General features: G+C 44.1%; 1 protein-coding gene across 9 annotated transcripts in view; it reads right to left on the bottom strand.

The window, feature by feature from the left end:
• Positions 1-22,140, bottom strand: part of ncor2 (nuclear receptor corepressor 2) — a 75,831-nt gene that overhangs the window by 18,897 nt on the left and 34,794 nt on the right. For 5 of the 9 annotated variants that reach the window (XM_058635068.1, XM_058635072.1, XM_058635074.1 and 2 more), the window contains exons 7-20: positions 18,289-18,345; positions 17,619-17,671; positions 15,723-15,789; positions 14,484-14,656; positions 14,192-14,285; positions 12,365-12,543; positions 12,116-12,170; positions 11,924-12,022; positions 9,569-9,759; positions 7,630-7,787; positions 6,661-6,723; positions 2,128-2,270; positions 1,846-1,984; positions 868-1,300 (exon numbers count right to left, since the gene is read on the bottom strand). In XM_058635068.1, the coding sequence (XP_058491051.1) occupies positions 868-1,300; positions 1,846-1,984; positions 2,128-2,270; positions 6,661-6,723; positions 7,630-7,787; positions 9,569-9,759; positions 11,924-12,022; positions 12,116-12,170; positions 12,365-12,543; positions 14,192-14,285; positions 14,484-14,656; positions 15,723-15,789; positions 17,619-17,671; positions 18,289-18,345 (1,904 nt within the window). Of the gene's footprint in view, positions 1-867; positions 1,301-1,845; positions 1,992-2,127; positions 2,271-6,660; positions 6,724-7,629; positions 7,788-9,568; positions 9,760-11,923; positions 12,023-12,115; positions 12,171-12,364; positions 12,544-14,191; positions 14,286-14,483; positions 14,657-15,722; positions 15,790-17,618; positions 17,672-18,288; positions 18,346-22,140 lie in introns of all 9 variants that reach the window. The other 4 variants (XM_058635066.1, XM_058635071.1, XM_058635067.1 and 1 more) reach the window with 1 other exon arrangement.

Raw genomic sequence — 22,140 nt, 5'->3', positions numbered from 1 at the left:
TCCTCCCACATTGCTATTTACCAATTTCCCAAGAGACACAGCGCAAATCCTTAGGGTAAAGCAAACAATACATGTTTAATGCTGTGTGTGTGTGAGAGAGATACAGGATGTGTGTTGACAGTGTGATGGTGTGGAAAAAAAAAAATAGTTAAAAAAAAAAATCCATATCCATGTCTCACATATCTGCTGAAAGCACACACCATTCTCTGAATCACAGACACACACTTTGATCCGTAACAGCACAAAAAGTGTGTAGTGTGTACACTTCTGTGTGTGCAAACACATACACACTTGCTCCCTTTTGTTTGCTTTGGCAGGGAGGGAAGCGTTTCCCTCAGCTCTGCCAGTACATGCAGTCTGCTGTCATGGAAAAAAATTGAACAAATACCGTGCAAACAAAACTAATCACTCCTCCCACGCACTTTGACACCCATCTCTTGTAGCCTCATTCACAGACACACATGAATTACATTATATATATACTACGTGTGTTACTCACACACACACACGCACGGTGCATTTATATTCTCATTCAAACAAAATGAAAATAAACCGTCTGACTGACTGACTGACAGAAAAGAGCAACCTGGGGTGAACACATAAGTGGCTCGCCAAATATGGCTTCACTGATGTACAGTGTAGCTAGGCAACGAATACCACTTGAAAACCCTTGTTGCTATTGTAGACCACAGAAGTAGGACACCTAGAAAACCGCTGCTCAAAAACCAGAAGTCCTCTGACACTAATAATCTCAGTCCGACCTAAATATTTCACTGATAGAAACCAAACCGGAAAGAGATTGTAGATGAAATCTATACAAATGAATAGGAAATTTTTTTTATTGAACTTCTTTCTGAGCAGTCTTACCTGCTCTTATCGGTGGTGTCCGTTTCCTCGACTTCATCAGCACTGCAAGTGGCACTTGAGTCACTGTCACCATGGGAGCCTGTTTTGGCCCCATGCTCCTTCCTGGAACTCTTAGTGGAGCTTTTGACTTCCTCCGTTTCTGCAGCAGGAGGCTTTTTATCTGCGGCATCACTAGGTGGTGCTGGCTGAAACTGCTCTTTGCTGGGCTCCCCCGTCTCAGTCTTTATCTCCTGCTTGATAGCCGAGTCTGTATCTTCTTTGATTGGAGGTTTTGCGTCCCCCGCCTGGCCCACGTCTGACCCGGCGGCAGCCTCCTTGTCTCCGCCATTGGAACTGGCCTTCGACTTGCTCGAGCCCTCCTCTTTCACCTTGCTGTCCTCGGACGAGTGCGGTGAAGGCAAGCTCTCCGTGTCAGAGCTGTTGTTTGCTCCACCTGGCGAGGACAGAGGATAAAGAGAAACGCAGATTAGAAACAAAGACTGGGATTAAAATGTGATATCTGTGTAATATTGACTACAACTTTTTTCCCCCCTTCCATCAACAGGTTTCACGGTTACATGACAGCCCACTTATCCCTGAGCTCAGTCACAGGTTCCACCTCAACAAAGTATTAACTTCTGTTTCACTAATACTAAGAGTATTAATGTAATCAGGTATGCAGTGTTGAGGCTGTTGTTTGCAGTGATGTCACATTTGAGTGAATTATAAAACAGCCCAGAACACCACCACTGACTCCAAACTTAATAATAAACATATAATTATAATAATGCTTTTTGACTAAAAAGTACTCATCTTTAATGTTTATTTATAATAATGTATGCATGGTTTATTTAATGGGACAAAGAAAGTATGCATAAACAAACTATCCAATACAAGAAGTAGTGTTAAATAGTACAGATGCACAACTTCTCTAAAATGAAGTCATATTTTTACTACTTTAAAAAATAAACAATAAATAAAATGTGTGTGTGTGTGTACCTTCTCCATCTTCAGGGGCCTCCTCTTCATTGCCACTGGCTCCTGAGCCCTCCATCTCCTCCTCCTCTGCAGCATATGGGGCACTAGCCCCCTCATTCTGCGGGGCCTTGCCCCGGCGGCGGGCTTTTCTCTCCTTTTCCTGGGTCAACACATAGATGGCACTAAATTAAAACACAGCCCACAGATCTGGAGAGGAAACAGCTTGGTGGTGGTGGTGCCCAAGTAAGCACAAAATACTGGAGTTGTTCGGGGAGGAGATATGACTCAGGAATTTTCCTTTACCGATTTCATTTTATGCTGCTGCAGAATCTCGTCCAGTTTCTGCCTCTTCTTATAGTTGAAGTAGAAGTTCTTGCACTGTGACACGGTTTTTGATCCCACCATCTTGGCGATGGCGGACCAATTCCTACCATACTGGAGAAGGCCTGGATTGAACAGATGGACAGGCGGAGGGATTAGCAAAAAGGCATGAACAAAGAGAGTCAGACAAAGATGACACGTAGGCCTCGCGTGACTACATCTCTGCTCCATTTCTAATGCATTCAAAAAGTGCAAGACTCTTAACGGACACCTATGTGTGATTCATCGATTTCCATACACATCTATCTCTTAACGCCTTTCAAAACCACCACAGAGAGTAAGCACGAGGGGAATCGGGTGTGGTGGCTGACCGGTCAGTCGTACCAATGACATCACTAACACCCCGACCACCCCCCGAAGATAGAAGTCACTGACTTTTATGTGACCCAGTTCCAAAAAAGCCTGGTTAACACAAGGCACCCTACTGGGCCAAAGCTCCGATAGATCAACCTGTCGCACACGGAAAACCATTTAGCGTGTGTGTGCTACAAGGCGAGAAAGGAGAGTATGTTAAGTGCGAGTCACAAAGACTTGTGGTGTAGAGTTTGCTCCAGTGCCCCCCTTCAGCAGCTAAAGGCAGCTCATTAACAGTGTGTGCTGTAAGAGGCTTAAGCTTACACCACCCACTAGTTTCCTGCGCCAGCCTGACAGGTCCTGGCAGCAACACAAAAGGGGCTGGGTGTGTGTGTGTGTTTGAAGGAGATGGACGGCGGGCAAAGAGCCAACAACTCCCGGGATAACCTTGTACATGGGTTCAGAGGTTTCTGCATCTCATCGCGCCACAGCTACGAGCCAAGGGAGAGGAAAGGACAGCCATTTTCAGCCCCATTATTTCAAGGGTCAAATTAATCAGAGAGATTGTCTGGGGCACCAATGCTTTATTAAATAATCCCCAGTAATAAGTAATGGCTGCAATAAAATCTGATCTACTGGCAAGTTCAATTTCAAGGATCTCATACAAAGGAATTAATTTGTTTATGCCGGGCAACTCAGGGTAAACAGCATATGAAGAATTTAGTATAAACATGACACCAAAAATATAGTTAAAAATATCTTATCCCAACATAAAATCCAACTTACTCATAGCCATGCACCGCCGAGCAAATGAGAGAATATTGAGGATATTCACGGTCACGCAGAGGATTTATTTATGCCAGTATAAAAAGAAGCACCATAACAAGCAAAGGTGATCTTCACGTCTGAAGCTGCTGGTGTCTAAAAGCTGCGGTACACCTACAACCTGTCAAGTTTAAAATGGAAGAGAGAGAGTTCTCAGCTGAAATATTCATAAATGCCACTAAAGGCCTCACTAGGGAAGCTTCTCCAAGAAATAGAAGAACATTTTCGACCTGGCTCTCACATTCATACAAGACGTACACATTTACCTTAGGGCAATAACATCGTCAAAAGTGATCTATAGAGAGTCAAAGGTCACTTAGCTGTGACCTCTAGCTATATCCAGTTTACTCCAATGTAAGCACATTCTTAAAGCAAAATCCCAAGCAGCCCTGCTCCACTCGGGGCCTTGGTTGCTGGAGCAACACACATGGAATGAGCGTCCAATCAAAACCAGCGATACTGAAGCAGGTGGTGTCCTCACATCCAATCAGGACACTGTATGTATATTAGCTCCTCCCAGATAAGGTCCAATCCGCACCTGGTGCAGCCAGAAAGTGGTTGTTCCTGTCTGTCACATGCCTGTCACTCCGGCCGTCGTCGCGTGGCCTTGCTGTAGATAACACTATCAGAAAGTGTGATCTCTGGAGGGCCAGCAGGGAAGCTCTTTGGGGCTGGGCCTTCCGATCCAGAGCAGAGGAGATGAAAACAGCTCAGTCTCTGTGCTCTTCCTGCCAGCTGGCTTGATACTTGAGCCGGTGTCAGGTTGACTTGTTCCAAAAGGCACATGCTCCTGGCCTCTCCCCTCCTTTTCCTCTCACTTTGTCCTCCCTGCGCTTCGGCGAGTCCTGGTCTGTTCTTCTCTGCCGTGTCTCTCCCCAATGGCGGTCGTCTGGGAAGACTTCCACAGGAAAGTGGGACTGTGGGGCGGTGCTATGTACTCAGCCTTTCTCTCCCCTCATCTGATCTCTCCTCTATCTCTCTCTTTTTTTTCTCCCTCCCTCTCTCCGTCGGTCTGTCCCTCCCCCTTCCTCCCTCTGCCAGCAGGCACAGCGGCATGCACACACACACACACACAAACGCATGAGTGAGTATACACTCTCTTGAACCTTCTCTCTCTGTCTCTCTTGTTAATACTAAAGCACACAGGCACAAACACAGACTAAGGCAGTCCAAGAGTAAACAGAGAACAGAGCGAGTGGAGAGATAGAGAGATAGAAAGAGAGCACAGCCACTGAGCTACAGGGGAATGGAGAAAGAGAAAGGATACAGAAGTGGAGAGTAAGCAAAGTGGGGGGAGGGAGTTGATGTTGATAGCATGAGAAAGCATAAAGGCTTTCACATTTTTCCTGACTGACCTGCTTTTCATCTTGAATGTGACCTCTCACCAGTCTATAACAGCACAGAGTGATGGGGGGAGAGAAAGTGAGTGAGGGAAAGAGGCGCTTGCCAAATCTTCCACAGCCATTGCCAATCTGGGCTGTTGCCATCTCCCGTCCGAGAGAGACAAACAGAAACGAAAGGCAGAGATAGAGCAACAGCGGAGAAGAAAGAGGGAAAGATAATACAGTATTCTCTCCTTACAGCTCCTTTAAATGGGTTCCTCCAACGGGCAGAGCAGGGGCCATTATCCAGCTGCCTGCCTGCCTGCAAAGCCTGCCAGATTAGTGCACTTACATAAACGCCAACCAAGAAGGGTGCACATGCGAACACGCACACACAGATCAAACCAAGTGCATACAGACAACACAACCACCGCTACACACCAGGGTTTAAGAAAAGAAAAAAAAAAGGCTTTACAAAGACTGGCCATTCGTTTCTTTGAGGCACCAAGTGACCAACCGAGTGTGGCCATGTCATCCGTAAAGGTATCACTGGCTGGTGCTGCCACGCTGGAATGCTGTTGTCCAGCCAGGCACTACGAATGACATTATTCAGATCTATTTATTTAAAGGGGGATAAACACATTAGCTAACATTAGATACCTAAAGCCTCTTTAGAGCACATAGATGCCAAGCATGTGATGCATGTGTGATCCTGAGGGGACGCAGTTCTTAGCGGGGGGGAATCCTTCTGAGCAGGTGTGTGTGTGCGGTGGTTTGAACCAATGAGAGACGCCAAGAACGCCTCCTTCCACGATACTGTCGCAAAGGGTTGTGTGGCTGGGGTTAAATAAGCGCTTCATAGAAAAACCCTGCTCCCATCAAGCTGCCAGGCTAATCCTCTAGGATGGAGCCCCCGCCACTAATCCCACTGCAGGAGAATGAAACTGAAGACATTAACCAGAATTACGACACTGGACCATGTTTGAACCCGGCCCATGCCAAATATCGCAAGATTGCAGGAAACACTCCGCACACAGGATCATATCATCTAGATACGGCAACTTTTACGACGCTCAACTGGCTCTGCTATCAAGTTTGTGGCTGCTCATCGCTGCTCGCAAAAAAGGCACTTGATTCCCTGCTGATTACGAGGAAGGACAGGTTAAATAAGTCAGAAGCAGAAGTGAGAGTCACGCAAAGCATGATGACACATCATGTACGAGCAGCCACAGAGCAGCCCCACTGAAGTTGGATTGTTTTGAGTAATGTGTGCAGAGAGCAAGACTGCAGCCTGTGCCAAGTCACCTAAGACCTGGTTAAAAAAAAAAAACATTCACAAGTGAAAAGAGGAAACGATATTTATAATACAACATAACCACCAACAGCAGCCATCACCTCTTCTTTTTTTCTTTTCTTTTCTTTTTTTAAATATGCACATCTGTACCTAAACATATGAGAGCCACGGTATCGGTTTGCCACAACAGATACGTGGGGCATCCCAATCCAATGAGTAGCACTCCATAGAAACAGTCAGAGCTCATTCAATCATCTACTTACGATTGCTGTCAAACACTGAGAACTGGTGCAAGGAAAAATGGGCAAAATGTCAGTGACCCCTAAGAATAGGCTTCTGGGTAATCTTCAGTCAGAGACAATAAACAAGCCGAGTTAATGACTGCTGTATTCGCAGGGGCTGGCTGATAAGAGGCAGACTTTACAGCCCGTTTGATAAAAAAAAGACAAGCTGCCTTGACCCAGAGAGACGGGGAAATGGCTCCAAAGAGCAAACGGACCCAGTGCAGGCAGTCTGACACATACACGCACAGACGCAGACCTAAACGCACGTGGCAGTTGCTGCCTCACTAACAGGAAGTCACCGCCGCATCACTCGTCTGTGCTCTCGCTATTCATCTGCCACTTGTATTCTCTCCTTCGGTACCGTCGTTACGACGCAGGGTAACTGCAGCGAAGTCCAAATGTACACGCAGAAAGAAAGGTGTATTCTTCCCTTTACCTTTTTTGGCAGTTTCCATTTCTTCTTCAGTCCAGCGAGAGCTCTCATTCATCTCCAGATTGGCTGTTAAAAAAGAGACAATAACCAAGTTAGAGAAGGCGGGCAGAAAAGGGGGGGGGGGGAGTGGGCAGCTGTCACAGTGTCAGTTAGGGAGTGACTGACAAGAGGAAGGGAGAAATTAGAGAAGAAAAAAAGAATAAGAGTGGGGGGCAGGGTAATCTGTACTGCTTGCCAGTGGGGTACTGCAGCACAGGTCACTGGGGACTGTTTGTTTTAGGTGGAGGAAGCAGGAAATCCAAGGAGAGAAGTCAGTTAATGATTACAGACGTAACAACTGGCTTCTCTCCCTGCACACACCGCAAACCAGGCCAGCCCTAGCGCTACGTAGCCGACAGTGGAGCGGGAGCCCGTGCTAACGTGTCCTCTATATGGACCTGTGAAGGGCACGGCGGGGGCCAGCTAACAGCGCTGCCGAGCAGAGGAACAAATAGTGCTAGCCCCTACAGCCCGAGTCACCTGGGGATTCCCTGTGACCAAACCTTGTGCTGCAGGAGTAAGTGAAGCATATACACACACACACACACAAACACATAACTGCTGATTAATAAAAAAAACCCGTTATAGCCCACAGCAAGAGTTAGTCAGCTGACTTGCTGGCACGCACTAACGCATACCTGCAAGGAAAAGAAAAACTAAGTGGGGCAACAATGTTGACACATGTATTTGTAAAAAAAAAAAAAAAAAGAAAGAAAAGGGATTTAACTATATATACAGAGAATATTTTCCACTGTTTTGATTGCTTTTTATGAGTGAATATGTGAATGAAGAAAAGGGGGAAAAAGAACAATAGTGCACTCTTGTGGTGTGCGCGAGAGGAGGCCATAGCAAAATCAGCGTCGACTGACAAAGTGCTGCATCTATTCTGATGTTTAAATGCACTTTTGTTGGTGCGGTGAAGCTGAAACTGACCGAGCTCATTGTTGAGGGGCGGCGTGGTGGTCTCCTCCACTTCACTAGTCATGGAGCGGGTGATGCGGCCCTTCCTGCGGCCCTGGCTGTTGGCTGTGCGTCGACCCTTGAACACAGCGGGCTCTTTGTCCTCGGCATCTTCTCCAGAGGTGTCGTCCCTGCGTTCGGGGAAATGTCAACAGTCAGCAGGAGATTCACACGGGGTGCTTGCAAGTGTATGTGACGGATCGCTGATGTACGAGCCAGAACCTCAACACAGTCCCCGAAATGTGGGGCAGCATTGTTGGACACTGATAAAAATCATTCAGACAAGAAAAATAAAAAAGTGCTATTATAATCCAAACAACCAGTTGGTCTTAATCCAGCTCAGCATGTGTTTCACAGATGAAGGTCAGACTGAATACAAAAAGCCTCTCTGAGACAAGAGCGCTTTGAACACGGCTGCAGTACAGTATGAACAAGGAAGATGACAAATGTCTGCTCATGATAGGTGACATATTTCAGGTCGTCGCTTAACCTTTGTACTCAAATATTAGTGTTTTTCCAACAGAGTAAACCTGAGCGACGGGGGGACACGGAACGAGAGAGTGAGAGAGAAGTTCTGATGCCACTCACTGATACGACAACACGGCCGCAGTTAAAATGAGGTCGGCTGTGAGCGATGACTAAAAGCGCCACACGTGGGTCAATGCAGGGAGCGCTTACGATGCTATGGTGAGTAAAAAGGGTCAAATTTGACAGACCACCACAGTCTGTGATGCCTTCAGGTTTTTAGAAGAAGAGGTGGAATTCTTGCAAATGAACTCATCTCATCAATCTTATTCAAATGTGTCACTATCCATCACCTTGATGTCCCTAATGCTGTTGGGACATCTTACACTTGGCCACATGTATGCAGACACTGCTTTTACTTTCCTTTTTTTTTCTCCTCGACATAATAAATCGAGTGTCAGCTCAATGCCACGGCCAGGAGACTGCCACTGAGCTTGAACCCACTGCTCCTCCTCCATTCACCTTCACCCAGCCACATAAATCTCGCTGATAGGACCGAGTGGCACACTAAATATAGCCGAGCCAGCTGTGCCAGGGGTAACCGACAGGTAGCATGGTGTGCTGGGAGTCGGAGAGTCCCCGCGGCCTCACCTCAGAGCAGGGAAACCGAGGACAGTGCTTCTTCATATTCATCTTCTACCTCGGTACAACTCCTCATTGATATATATATATATATATATATATATAAATATATATACACTACCATTCATTGAAACTGAAATAGTGTAGAACTACAGCTGATAATATTATAAAGAGGATGAACACACACATTTTCAGGCAGCAGAAAGAAGTGACATGACATCTGTTGTTTTCTCATCACTTGCTGGCACTGTGCCTTAAAAACACCCCCTTTCCACCAAGGCTGCACCAACTGGCTTGTCCACACACACACTAAGCTTATCACACTGCTTATTTGCCCCATTGAAAACCGCACAAGCGATAAAAAAGAAAATAAGCACAGACTTCGAGAAAGAGACGCCTGGCGTCCTATTGGGAAGGGGAGAGGGATAAACAGGAAAACAGCTGTTTTAATGGGGAGAACGAATGGACTCTTGACTTGATTGTAGGTGGAAAGTCTTGCTGGAGGTGATAGAATAAGAGCTCAAGGGTTACAGGATGATTGGATTTCCAGATCTGCTCCCTCTCGCCAAAACTTACTCCTACTCTATTTACTGGAGTCTGACCTGGAACAATTCTAAAAATGATATGCTGGGGAAACGCAATAGACGATCGCTTCAGTTTTACAAGTTCAGGCTCAAACTGAACGGTGAAGAGTTTTTCAACTGGCTCCACATTTTTAACTCTCGGTCAGTCGCTCGATTTGTTTTTCCACATAGTTTTGGATTTTCAAAAATGTGTGACGCAAAAAAGGCAAACGGCAACTCACTTCATTCCATCTTCCTTGTCCTCAGCTTCATTTTTCTCTTCATCCTTCTCTCCCTCCTTGTCTTTCTCCTCCTTCTCCTTCTCTTCCTGGCTGCTGCGGCTCACTTGTTGCTGCTGCTGCTGCTGCTGCTGCTGTTGCTGCTGCTGTTGCTGCTGTTGCTGCTGCTGCTGCTGCTGCTGCTGCTGGCCGTGCTGCAGAGGAGACAGGGACAAAAACAAGGCACTCCTGTTATGAAGATAATCCCATGTAACTGGAAACACAGACTTACAAACAGACACCACAGCCTCCTGTGTGACCTGGATACTTAAAAACTAAATGCAATCATCACGAAAAGTGCACTTTATTGGATGACTGCACAATGTCCTTATAATTTCCACGTTTGCAAACAGTGGACTGGCATAAACGACATGCAGGCATTTCTGATGCAATAACACAACGACATTAATATGTCAATAAAAACCCTCTCTTTGCCACTTCCAAAGACTTGGTTTCATCTTATTTAAAAACACACCTTTAAGTGAAAAGAATCGGCTCCTTTTCAGCGCAGACCAAAACAAAACAGGATATGAAACTTCCAGAATTACAGCAGCACATTTCTGCTGTATAACCTTTGTTCTCCACGGACCCAGAACCACTTCCTTACCAGCTTCCTGCCTGTCTGGGCCTTTAAGGTGAGAGTTCAGATGAGTACAGACGCAAACAATTCCGCGTACAATGGTAACTCCGTTTGATGTATTTGCAATTGCTGCCTTTGGGTAAGTGAACTCACTTTTTCCCCCAGGTCTGCAAGTCTAGTTAAAAAAGCCACTCCATTACCACTAGACTCCATAAAGCTGAAAACGCATTAACATTAGCCCATTACTCATCCACACCATCTTTACATTGTTACAACATAATCTCTATTAGCATGTGGTGTCGTTCTGACATATAGCGCTGTTCCTCCTGTGCTGCTACCTCCCTCTGTGACTGTGAGCTATTACAGCTAGCTGTTGCTACTGGGTAATGAGCAAAGGTTTCTCCGGGAAAGAGGAGGCGACACCATCCTCACACCGACGGGAAAAGGTCGCCGGTAAATTAGCCTGCCATTTCATTAGCGCCGGCCGCCACAAAGTTGAACAGGTGGCACCTGAACTGAGACTGAGGAATAACCGGGAGCTCACGGGCAACAGGAACCACCGGTGTTTAAGGAGCAGGGAAATAGTGCCGCCTTGTGGGGCTGAGTAATCTGTAGCACTTTGGCATTGCGCTGCCAAACTGTTATTTACGTCCAATTCATCGCTCGATATATTGTCAAGAAGGAATATGTTGAACGATATCAGGTGGAAAAAGGCTCTAAGATAACCAGGCTGCCTGGATTTATATTGATTTATAGCTGTAGTATTAACCAAAAAAGTTGTCAGGGAGAGAGTGCTTCTGCCCCTTTCTGCCACAAGATGACTTTCACTTTCGATATCTGGCAGTTATTCAACCGTTCAGGAAAACGGTACTGAGAAAGTGACGTCACAAGCGGGTGATTGGACGGGCGTTCCCCAGGAGTCCCTGAGGGCTGTAATGTCTCTATAGTTTTCATCTTCTATCGCTTTAAGCTCCCCATGAGGGTCGCAAGGGGTGCTGGCTGTGCCAATCTCAGCTGACATGGGGAGCGAAAGGCAGGGTGCACCCTGGGAAGATCGCCAGTTTCGGAATTTTCTAGATATTACAAACAGTCTAGGGCAGGGGTGTCAAACATACGGCCCAGGGGCCAGAACCGGCCCGCCAGAGGGTCCAATCCGGCCCACAGGATGAATTTGTTAAAATTTCACACTAATCTAAACGTAATGTCAAATGCTCCAGATACCCGTGACTAAATTTTTGTGCCTTTATAGAGCCAGTGTGCTGTGTAAATAGTACATTTAGGCATGATATTGTTGAAATTGTACTTATATTTCTCAAGAAATGTCATGTTTTGTAAAAATATCCCTCATTAAATGTAAAACAAAGGAGAAAAAACAAAGGAGTTCTTGTTGTTCATAGGTTTTTATGCTATTATTTTACTATTTTTACTGGTCCGGCCCCCTTGAGATCAAATTGTGCTGTATGTGGCCCCTGAACAAAAACGAGTTTGACACCCCTGGTCTAGGGCGATACGGTAATGCCAAATCCTGTCTTCGCTGACCGGCTTGGTACCAGAAGGCTTAAATTACAAGCATCAGACCTGTGGTGTAATGACTTAAATGTTTACACAAGTTTTTTTCCCATTAACAGACATTACAAGTTGTGGTCATCGTCAACTATAGCACTTATCAGTTCTTCTGCCTGTGTGGTGCACCGCATGTGTGTTTGATGAAGATCAGTGAGATTAGAGGCTGAGAGTACCTGGCTTCTTCCACGGCGCCTGTAGTTCCTCCGCACTATGTTCTTATAGTGTTCATTCTTTTTGGTGAGGTAATAAAACAGCACACACTCAGCCACAGTCTGAAATATGAAGAACAATAAATAATTCAAAACAAGCAATTTATTGAGAAAACTGTGGAACAGAACAAGAGAGGAAAAAAAATGTAGTGATACCTTTCTCTCCAGAAAAGATGCAATGAGACCAAAGTTTTTGGGATGCTGGATGAACCTGTTGATGAAGATGGTAACAAGTGTTTTAATATCTTTGTTCATGAAGCTACCACAGGTAAACAATCCTAATTGACTCCTCTCCTACATTTCCAGACATTTTGGGGACATTTAAACCATTTTATGATATTTTAATAACCCACAAACTGCTTTTTTTTTTAGTTTGCTCCACAAATGTGTTCATGTTCCGCTTACTTCTCTCTGAAAGTGTCCTTCTCCTGCTCGCTCCACATGTTCATAACCTGCCGGTCCTTGTACACCTTCATGGGGTCGTCCATTAGTCCGTTCATGTTGATGAACTTGATGCGTTGCTGCTCGGCGTCGAACAGCATAGGAGGGATGACTGCCAGCTGCCGCATTTGCTTCTCTGTGTTCTGTGAGGTACATAAAACGCCACGCACAGAAAATAAATCAACATCCTGCCGCGAGTGGGCTGGTGATGTTTACTATGAAACCTGACGTGGTGCTACACTGTGGAAGAGCTAAGGCATGCTTCACATCAAAAACAACCACATTAAGCCTAAAGCAGACAAATAAAACATTAAGAATAACAGTGATTAAAACCAATCACTAACCAAAGACTCGACAGATGATTAAATGGAAAGAAACAATCAGGGAAATAAACAGTACACCATGGAAAACAATTGTAAAACGTGACTAAAGAATTGGCAGAAAATGTAAACAGGACAACTGGAAGAACGGAAGTATAATTGACCTCCATTATCATTAACACGGACTGTACTGACATTAACATATACAGTCTATTTTCTTTCCATTCATCTCTTTGAGTGCAACTATGGCAACTTTGTTGGCATAAACAGTAAGAATTTGAGGCGCGTGAATCGAGTCGAGACAATTAGTTAAACAAATATTAGAGAAGACCGACACCTTTGATGCTGAGACCATTTCTTGCCAAAAGCAGCCAATTCTGAAAGCTCTTACACGCCTGTGTTTCGGAAAGGCCGGCGAACATTTTCCATATTCTGTCTGAACGTTGAGGTCCGTCATAGAACTGCAGCGCGGGGACGTTAATTACTGTTGCACGGGCAGCTGACACTGTGTGTGTTGACGAGGCATTTTATATGAGGGGGAAACAGACACAAGCGATGAGTGTAGGGCTGTGGTGGCTTTTAAGGACTGGCACTTTTTTGGTTTTTAGCTTAGCGACCTAAGATATTCCAGTTGCACACAGAAAGGCTGCAATATGTGACAATATTTACTCATTTGTGCCAATGAAAAATAACAGTCATCGTGAGTTCAGGCTATGTAATTTTCTGTGTGTTAAAATGAACATGGGTTCCTAGTTTTTATTAATCCTAGCGATTGAGTGCCTGAAACTTTTTATTTCTTCAATTTACACTTCAATCCATTAACTTGTGCAACAGTCCCACACATAAGGTGCCTACTTGGTGAAAATAGAACCAGCAATGGTGTCAAGTTCTTCAAAATCCCTACAGCATCTTATCCCTTTCAAAATAATAGACATCGTCAGTGGTTCCAAGCATTAAAAAGAGTTGGGGGGATGCTACTGCAGTCAAAGAGGCTCGCGTTTGGAGTGCTTTCTGCTAGATTACGATGAAAAGCCTGAATTTCAATGCACATATGTAAATGAAACCTATGCTGCCTAAGGTTATGTTGTGGTTGTATGGGCTAGGTTTATCTATAAGGTAAGAGTGAAGAGCTGGCCACTTGCTAATATCATCTGCCCAATGTTTTATGGAAGCTGGGTCAGGCAGACTATTGCCGACAGCTAGTATTAATTTATTTAGGTATTGTTCGCGGTCCTTAGTTGGCAACGAAAGAACATATTCTGAATTATTCGGTGGACCGTGGACATACATGCTCTTCGCTGACCTGTGGTGGCGTTTTCTGACCCCAAACTGCGCGCACATTCTCGCTAGGCTTGGGATGTTTGTATACAATGAAAGGGTCTATAGGTCATTTTGTAACTAGTGGTTCCAATTTATAGTAAAATGGATGATAAAGCATATCATATATTCAACATGGTGCTGAGTAGCTTACCTCGTGCTCTGATATTCCATCAATGATCTCTGAGACTTCATGTTCACTGCGAGCGGCAGACGAGCTCAGCCCTCCCCCTCGCTGCCCGACGCGGCTTCAGAAGGAGAAACACAAGAGCGGCTGTCATTCACTCACTCATTACTGCAACTGAGCTGTTTATATTGCACAGGGAAACCAATACACAGCAACTAGGCAACAAAACAACCTGATTAAATCCGGTACAAACGTCTACATGTGTATTTAACTATGTGAAACAATCACAAAAGACATACAGAAATAAATGTGATCTCACCTCTGCATGCGCTCCTGCATCTCTCTCTGCTTGCGGATCTCGGGGAACTGTTTCTCGTAATATTCCCGCACCTTGCTCTCTTTGGCTCTGCGTCGTGGGTTGTTTTCAATGCGCTCGACCTTCTTCTCCCAGGCTTCCATCAGCTGGTCATAGCGCTGGCAAAACTTCTGCTCCTGGAACAGTTCGGAAAAAACAAGGACACTTTCAAATCGAATGATCGACAATGACGGACACGAGGGTTTAAAGGCAAAAGGTTTTTGCATTGGGCACCCAGATTTTTCTGTGCCACGGTTGCCTTTTTGTAATTTCCCATATGCATTCAACAAGAATAAGGTGTAGGTAAATGACTGTCTTTTATTACAAGCACTAACACAAGTGTGTGTACACACAATTGAAATGGTGACACTACTTCGCTGGTTAGATGAAAAGAGAAACATGAAGCATGAAAAAAGCTTCAAACCGATTAACAAAATAGTTGTCGATTAATTTAGTAATCGACAACTATTTTGATAATCGATTAATCGTTAATTAATAATTGATTAATCGATTAATTGTTTCAGCTCTATATATTACCAACTGTCTCTATACTATTTTATGAATACTACTCTCCTACTACTACTACACTGCCAACTACCTTTATATACTTTAATAAAAAAAACACAATGAGCATTATATTACATTATATTACACTATACCTGTAGCTGGTTTAAAACCACAGGCATTGCCAGCATCCAATAATTACATTTGATAACAAATTCTCCCCTGGACTCCCCTTCAGTGCGTGCATGTACCTGTGCATGTCCAGAGGGAGCAGAGTAATATTTTGGTATTCAACGGGGAGTCTGGCCTTGAGTGGTGGGTTCTGACAGGCGACAGCCCGCTGTTTTCCCAGCTCCCTCGCAAACATGCTGTAACGCAGACCATTAACCCTGCTGCAGACACGACCCTCGATAGACCCATAAACCACAAGGTGATGTCTCCGCACTCTCTGTGCCCCCCCCCCCCCCACCCAGACTGGACACTCATTGCTGCTCTTTCTGATTGCACACAACCCTTCAATAAATATTAAACGAAGAGCCGTGAGGTAATCTAACTCCGAACATTACCGCTCATTGGTCATTTTTTTTCTCTCACATCGTTATCTCATATCTCTCATTTTGACTCCTCCTGACAACAGATGCTCCCCTGAGCTCTATTTCAAACTCACTAGAGTCAAAGATGTCTGAGATCTGTACTTACCCACTGCTTGCGAGCATGATTTCTCCTCTTGAAGTACAAGATGAGCTTCTTTCTCATCGCTTGGTTTCTAAGAGGGGTGACAAAGAAAGGGATAATGTGAGGGTTTGTTAAAAAAAAAAAGAAAAAGAAGAAGGAGAAAACACTCAATTCAAACATTGTTTAGGCTTTCGTTGCATTTTTTTGCACATCACAAATCCAAGTCTATGGCTTCCACCAGATCCTTGGGTAAGCTGCTCCCTCCTGCTTCACTTTCTCTGCCTCACTTCTTCATCCAACAGACAAACAAACACACACGCACACAGACAATGCCTGTCCTTGTGTGCCATGGCTCGATAAACTCAAACTTGCTTCTGGGTGGAAAGGACAACGAGGGGAGCCAAACTTATAAAACTTGTCTGGGCCGGGAACAACCAGCCACAGTGCTTCAAATAAAGGTCAGGGCCAGTAATCTCCTTAGGCAGCCACTCCGTTTGTGTCTCTCTCTCTGCTGCAAGACAGAGTTTTATTCCTGACACTTAATCTGTCAGTTGTAAGGTCACGTTCCCCGCTGATTAATGTAATCTTATTTTACATTAGTCACTTCAGCTGAGCCGCAGGGTCCCCGGGGTGACCGGCAAGGACAGAGGACGCGGAAGTGGGCTAGTCACGGCGTGTGCGTTCAGGGGAAGATCGGACGCTGGGATGAAAAACATTTACGACCCCTGAATGATAAGACGTCTGCTATAACAAACCCCATGTTAAATCTAAGCAGCCTAAACCCTTAAGCTCCACTAACACACCCAACACATACAAACAGAAACATTTGGAACGGAGCTACTGCAGAAAAGGAAAGATAAAAAACTGTTAAATCCAGCGAGGTGCTATGGATATCTACAAATATCGTGGCACATAATGGGTGAGAACTAACTTGCTATAGCAAAAAGCAGATTTAATAGATTAAGCCCTTTTAAGACAGAGACGGCATTGTCCTCTGGACAGCAGATGGCAAAGGGAAAGATTAGCAGTCCTGAAGCAAAACCAAAGGTTTCCTTTGTGCTGCCCTGAGCCCTGTGCCATTTCTGAGATATCAGGGAACACAGTAATTTGGCATAATACCTCAAAGGCATGATGGCTGAAAGACTCATTATACACACACACTTGTAACACATGTTCTCCATTGGTACGACCACCTCGAGCGTTACAGAGTTTGAAGTTTGATTTTTTGGGCATCTATGGACGTGCAGGAGATGAGCTGGAGTCGGGGACTCGCGGTGCTCAGCGCTGCACAGACGCACTGCTGCTCCGTCTATCCCAGCAGGTACGAGTGCCAAGGTTATCAAACGGGTTGGCAAAACAAAGAAGTCAATTGTGCTGGCCAAAGCAACATAGTGGTATTTAATAACACACACACACACAGAGAGAAAGACGGAGAGAGCGAGGGGAGAATTTTCAGTTAATTGCTTCGAGGCAATAATCCTGATCAAACGGTGCGGGGATCAAAAGGAGTGAAGACAGAGCAGTGTGTGGCTGAGAGGTCAGATGCACCCTGAGGTATGTCACTGTGTCCATACCGCAGTGCCAGTGGAGGAGACAAGCAATTATAACCCACCTACAGCCCTTTGATGTGCCTTAGTTAGTCATGGTCCTTAGAAAAATAACAGATTTACAGTATTTACAGATTTACAGTACAGACTTCCACTCCAATTTACATGATTTATTCAAAATTAATCACTCACGACAGCCAACAATCGTCAAACTGGTGCCTTAAATAACTTTGTATCCTATGTATCCAAATAAAAACCAGATTCTTCAATATTTTCTGGCACGTTAGTGTTAATTTGAGGGTTTTAAGTCTACCTGACGACAGCGGGACAGTACTTTGTGGGTGTATAACAACAAATTCAATGACAGACTCACATTTTGATGTTCTCATGGTACTGCTTGGTGTCAGAGGGCTGATTGTACAGAGGCTGGAAGAGGACAAGAGATTCAGTTACAGTTACAGTTTCAGCTGTGCATGACAACAGCAAACTGGTTCATTACAACAGGAATTATACAAAAAAGGCCAAATGACAGCATTTGTTCAATGTAGGACTTCAATATTCCGGAGTGAGTCAAAGCTCTGACTGACAGAAGCCAAATCACTTCCTCTGACTCAACAAAACAACCCACTCAAATTTAAAAGCCCTGAGGGGCCCCGAGCAGAATCTGTTCAGTGCAGCATCTTGCATCAGCTCTGGAGGTAATTTGTTGGAAGAGAATTAAGCAATTAAATTGCCCCTGTAAGTGTCCGTGGACAGATGGAACAGCTTGGAAGACAGACAGGTACATAATATAAAAGAGAATAAATGCAAAAACAAAGAAGAGAAACTAAGGTACTTAGTACCAAAGGTACTTTTAATGGCTAGAAGACTAAAATGTAAACAAGTGTAATTCTGAACATCAGAGTTTGGTATACCCTAAATTAAATATTTTAACTTCATTCTTTTGCATCACTTGTATCGCTCTAACCTGACTCTCAACACAATCCTCCCCAAAATTCAATAATGCAAGAGACTAATCATTGGAACATGGAATCTCCACTCACCAGCTCGACCCGGGGCCCGAGTCCCTCCAGTATCCTGTGAGCTTCTTCTGCCTTTTTCTGAAAAGAGAACACAAGTAGTGCATTAGCCAGCTGCATGCACCTCTGCTATCACCATGGCAACATACTGAGCATGCTCATTTGATCGCAGAGGCTACACCACTGCTGGCTGGCCACATGAAGCGACCACTGGATGTATGGACGGATGAACTGACTAATATGAGAGCTTTAACTGGAGTTGGGCCACGGTTCCTTCTCTCGTCTACCAGAAAAAAAAAAGATTACTCAACCTCCCCTGTGCAGAGAGAGGTAGAGAGAGAGAGAGAGAGAGTGCAGGCAGTGAAGCAAGTGGGAGTGGAATAGAAAATGAGTGGGGGATAAGGGGGGGGGGCAATCTGAGTCTCACTATCAACAACAATCAGCCACTTAAAACAAAACTTCCTGGCAGGGATCACAAAACAAGAAAGGAGATGCAATGGTGGCGTGAAGATGAGCAGCCAAAAACGTCCATCTGATAATGATTTGTCTGCAGCTCTGTGCCTCATACATTTATATTCATCTCTCCAGCAGAGAAAAAAACCACTGCTGCAACTCTCAATGTTCACTTTCTTTCCCCTCGTTCCACTTTTGCACACCTTCTCCACTGGTATCGATCAAACGGACGCCGCTTGGTCGCATTTCCATCCATTTTACTATAAATTGTGACCATAAGGTCAGACCATCAGGAGTAGGGCTGTTGATCTATTGATTTTACGATTAATCGCAGTATTAAACGCTACGGTATATTAATCGTAACGTTTTGTTGTTGTTTTTGTTCCGTGCAGCGTTGCAGAAAAGAGCCGTTCACGATTGGTAAAGTATGACCGAGGAAGAGTTTTCCGCGTCATCGTAGAGCTGCAACTAACGATTAATTTCCTCGTCGATTATTTTCTCGATTATTTTCTCGATTAATCAATTAATCGTTTGGTCCATAAAATATCAGAAAACCTTTAAAAAATGTTGATCGGTGTTTGTCAAACCTGGAAATGATGATGTTCTCAAATGTCTTGTTTTGTCCACAAACCAAAATGATTGACTGTTAATGATTTCTTTGTTATCCAGAGCAAAGAAATGAAGAAAATATTCACATTTAAGAAGCTTTAACAATCGGAAATCTTGTTTTAAATTTAGCAATCGATTAATAATCGATTCAGTTCTAGTACTGTTTCACCATCTGCGAGATAACCACCCGGCTCTGTGCGCCAGAATTAAGGTAAACGCACATTAACTGGGTTAAATTACGTTAATGTTCAACTAACGTAACATTAAATTAGTAGGAAATTAAATGTTAGCGTGTCATTTGCAATTAATTGAGTATGACACATGCTCGGAGTAGAACGGCATTCACTTAACGTTAAGTTATACGTCGGTCATGTGATGTCCTTTTCATTTATTACAAATGTAATTGTGGCATTGTTAATCTAATATGAAATAAACAAACCACAATAATAGATGCTGGTGGATTAATAATTGTTCCTATATAATAGTGTAGGGTATTTGCTACATTATTTTGTTACGTTGGCATCAAAAGATATAAATAAATGAAACTTTAAGACCTATAAGCAGCGTCATAGTGTTGGGGAATCAATTAACGCATAATAATCGTGATAATAGTAATATCCTGATTTATTCCCTGACAATAATCGAATAATTGAAGTATGGCATTGTATGTCCAATAAACATCGACTGCACTATGGGTGGTGGTGGTGTGGTTTTAGTGTTAAAGTCCCCACACGACACTGCTCTACATGTCATTAAAATGCAAATAAATATGCGGAATATGAAACAATTCTTCTCCCTTCACTTGTTTTGCATGAATCAGATTTTTATTTTATTTTTCCCAGTGAGTAGGTGTAACAGCCTTCAGAGTATTGCCTCAGAGAGCGTGCTCGCCACAAGAGCAGTTAATGAGCAGCAATTATTAAAAGCAGCCTTTTTATCCTTGGGGAGCAGGGAGGATCAAGGATTTCACTTTATTTCCTGCTCATGATTATTTTGGCAATTTTTTGGGGGGGGGGGGGGGGAGAAAAAAAGATACTGACCTAAAATTCGTGGTATATGGCTTCACAATGAATACTTGTACTGACACATTTACCAATGTTGGGAATGGAAGGGAATTGATTAGATGTAATTACGGCTCTTCTCAAAAAGGTTTTGTTTAATTACGCTGAGAAAGCTGCCCTCTAAATCCATACACACACACACGCACAAGACCCAACTAGAGAGGCTTTCTCCATGACTTCAATTACACCCCTCCCTGTGGTAGCACCAAGGACTGCTCCTCCAACAGTGGCACGATAAGCCGTACAACTAAGCAGCTGCACACGCAGCCTTCCGTCAACAACCCTTGAAGCTAAAATGGTGAGCAGAAGAAAACCTAGTTAGGAGCACAGGAAACAAGAAGAGCGAGCGAGAAGAGCTAATATAGGTCACTTTAGGGTCAGACGAGTTCTAAGAATTTAGAATAACGCGGTCTCAGTGGTGCTGTGCACTGCGCTGTCCCACATCTAGACGCAGTGAACTTTGGGTTTGACAGTGGAGTGTCAGTAGAAATGCGGATGTAACCCTGTCTGACAGAGGTGCTGACACTGAGCCCAGAGGGGACAGATGACACCCACAGTAACATCAGCTCAAACCAAAAAGGAAAGCCGAGGCTGGAGAAATAGCATTCCTTACTGTTACTATATATCTTGCAAAAATGAGAAAGAAATGGACATTTCTGGCCGTGTTCAAGGCAGATTGTCTGAGATGTCTGCTGCAGAAGTGATGCATCACAGCCTTATGATACTGTACTATTATTGTGGGGAACAACATAAATAAGAGTCTATGGGAATTAAACAAGCTTCCAAAATCAAATTATTAGACTTTACATAGGCCATTGTTGAAACCATGTATGGATTAATGTACAGTGTACCTATGGTCCTTTGCATATGAATTACTTTGAGTATGTAACAAATAATATAAAATGATACAAGAGGATTTTTTTTTTGTTTTTCTTTTGTAGGCTTGAAATAAAAAAAACACCCACAAAAAGTGTACATAAGAAATTAATGGTACAATGACTAAATAGTGAGAACACAATATGATATTCTGAATGGATGAGTGTGAATAAATCCCGTTTGTTGCACAAATCTGAGAGAGAGAGAAAGACCAGAGTACTCTCTCTGGAAAAGTGTGGCAGAGGTCAGGTTAAGTTGTGAAGTAAGCCACTGAGTCATTCTTAAGCATTTCAGAGGAGTCTTGAGCAATCTGCAGAGTCCTGCTGTTGTGCAGAAGTGTTTTGGGGGGGATGCAGCCTGTAGGACACGCCCAGTGCTGTGGCGTTGCCTACGAAAGGGCTACTCGGGACATTTCTCAGTTATCTGAGGGCATCTGTGCAGGATAGAGCAGGTTTTCGAGCACAGCGTTACAACAACACCGTTCCTAGAAAAGTACGGACTTTGGCCTTTTGCTCAATGACACTTAAGCAGAGTGAATGTTTGCTAACCCATGGGTGTTCAATTCAGTTCACGGAGGGTTAGTGCAGTGCACATGTACAGCGTTTCTCTACACTGTTTTGTAATTCTGTGAAAACTTGTATTGAATGAGTCAGAGAAAGAGTTTGTTTGTTTTTTTTTACTCTGAACTGTGCTTTTTTAACATCATTCCTACTTTCCCATCGGGGCTTCGTTCAAAGAGGTTGAACAGCGGGGTGTGATGCAGCGTAAGAGGAGTTCCCTGCTTTTGTGCCAGGCCCAATAAAAAGTGCATGGCATTTCACCACTAGGGGGACTGAGAGCACTGAGAATCACTTCATAAAAAGATCATCTTCCTCAC

The sequence above is a fragment of the Solea solea genome, chromosome 8 (assembly GCF_958295425.1).
Source record: "Solea solea chromosome 8, fSolSol10.1, whole genome shotgun sequence".
Taxonomy (NCBI): domain Eukaryota; kingdom Metazoa; phylum Chordata; class Actinopteri; order Pleuronectiformes; family Soleidae; genus Solea; species Solea solea.
This window is presented reverse-complemented; position numbering and strand designations above follow the sequence as displayed.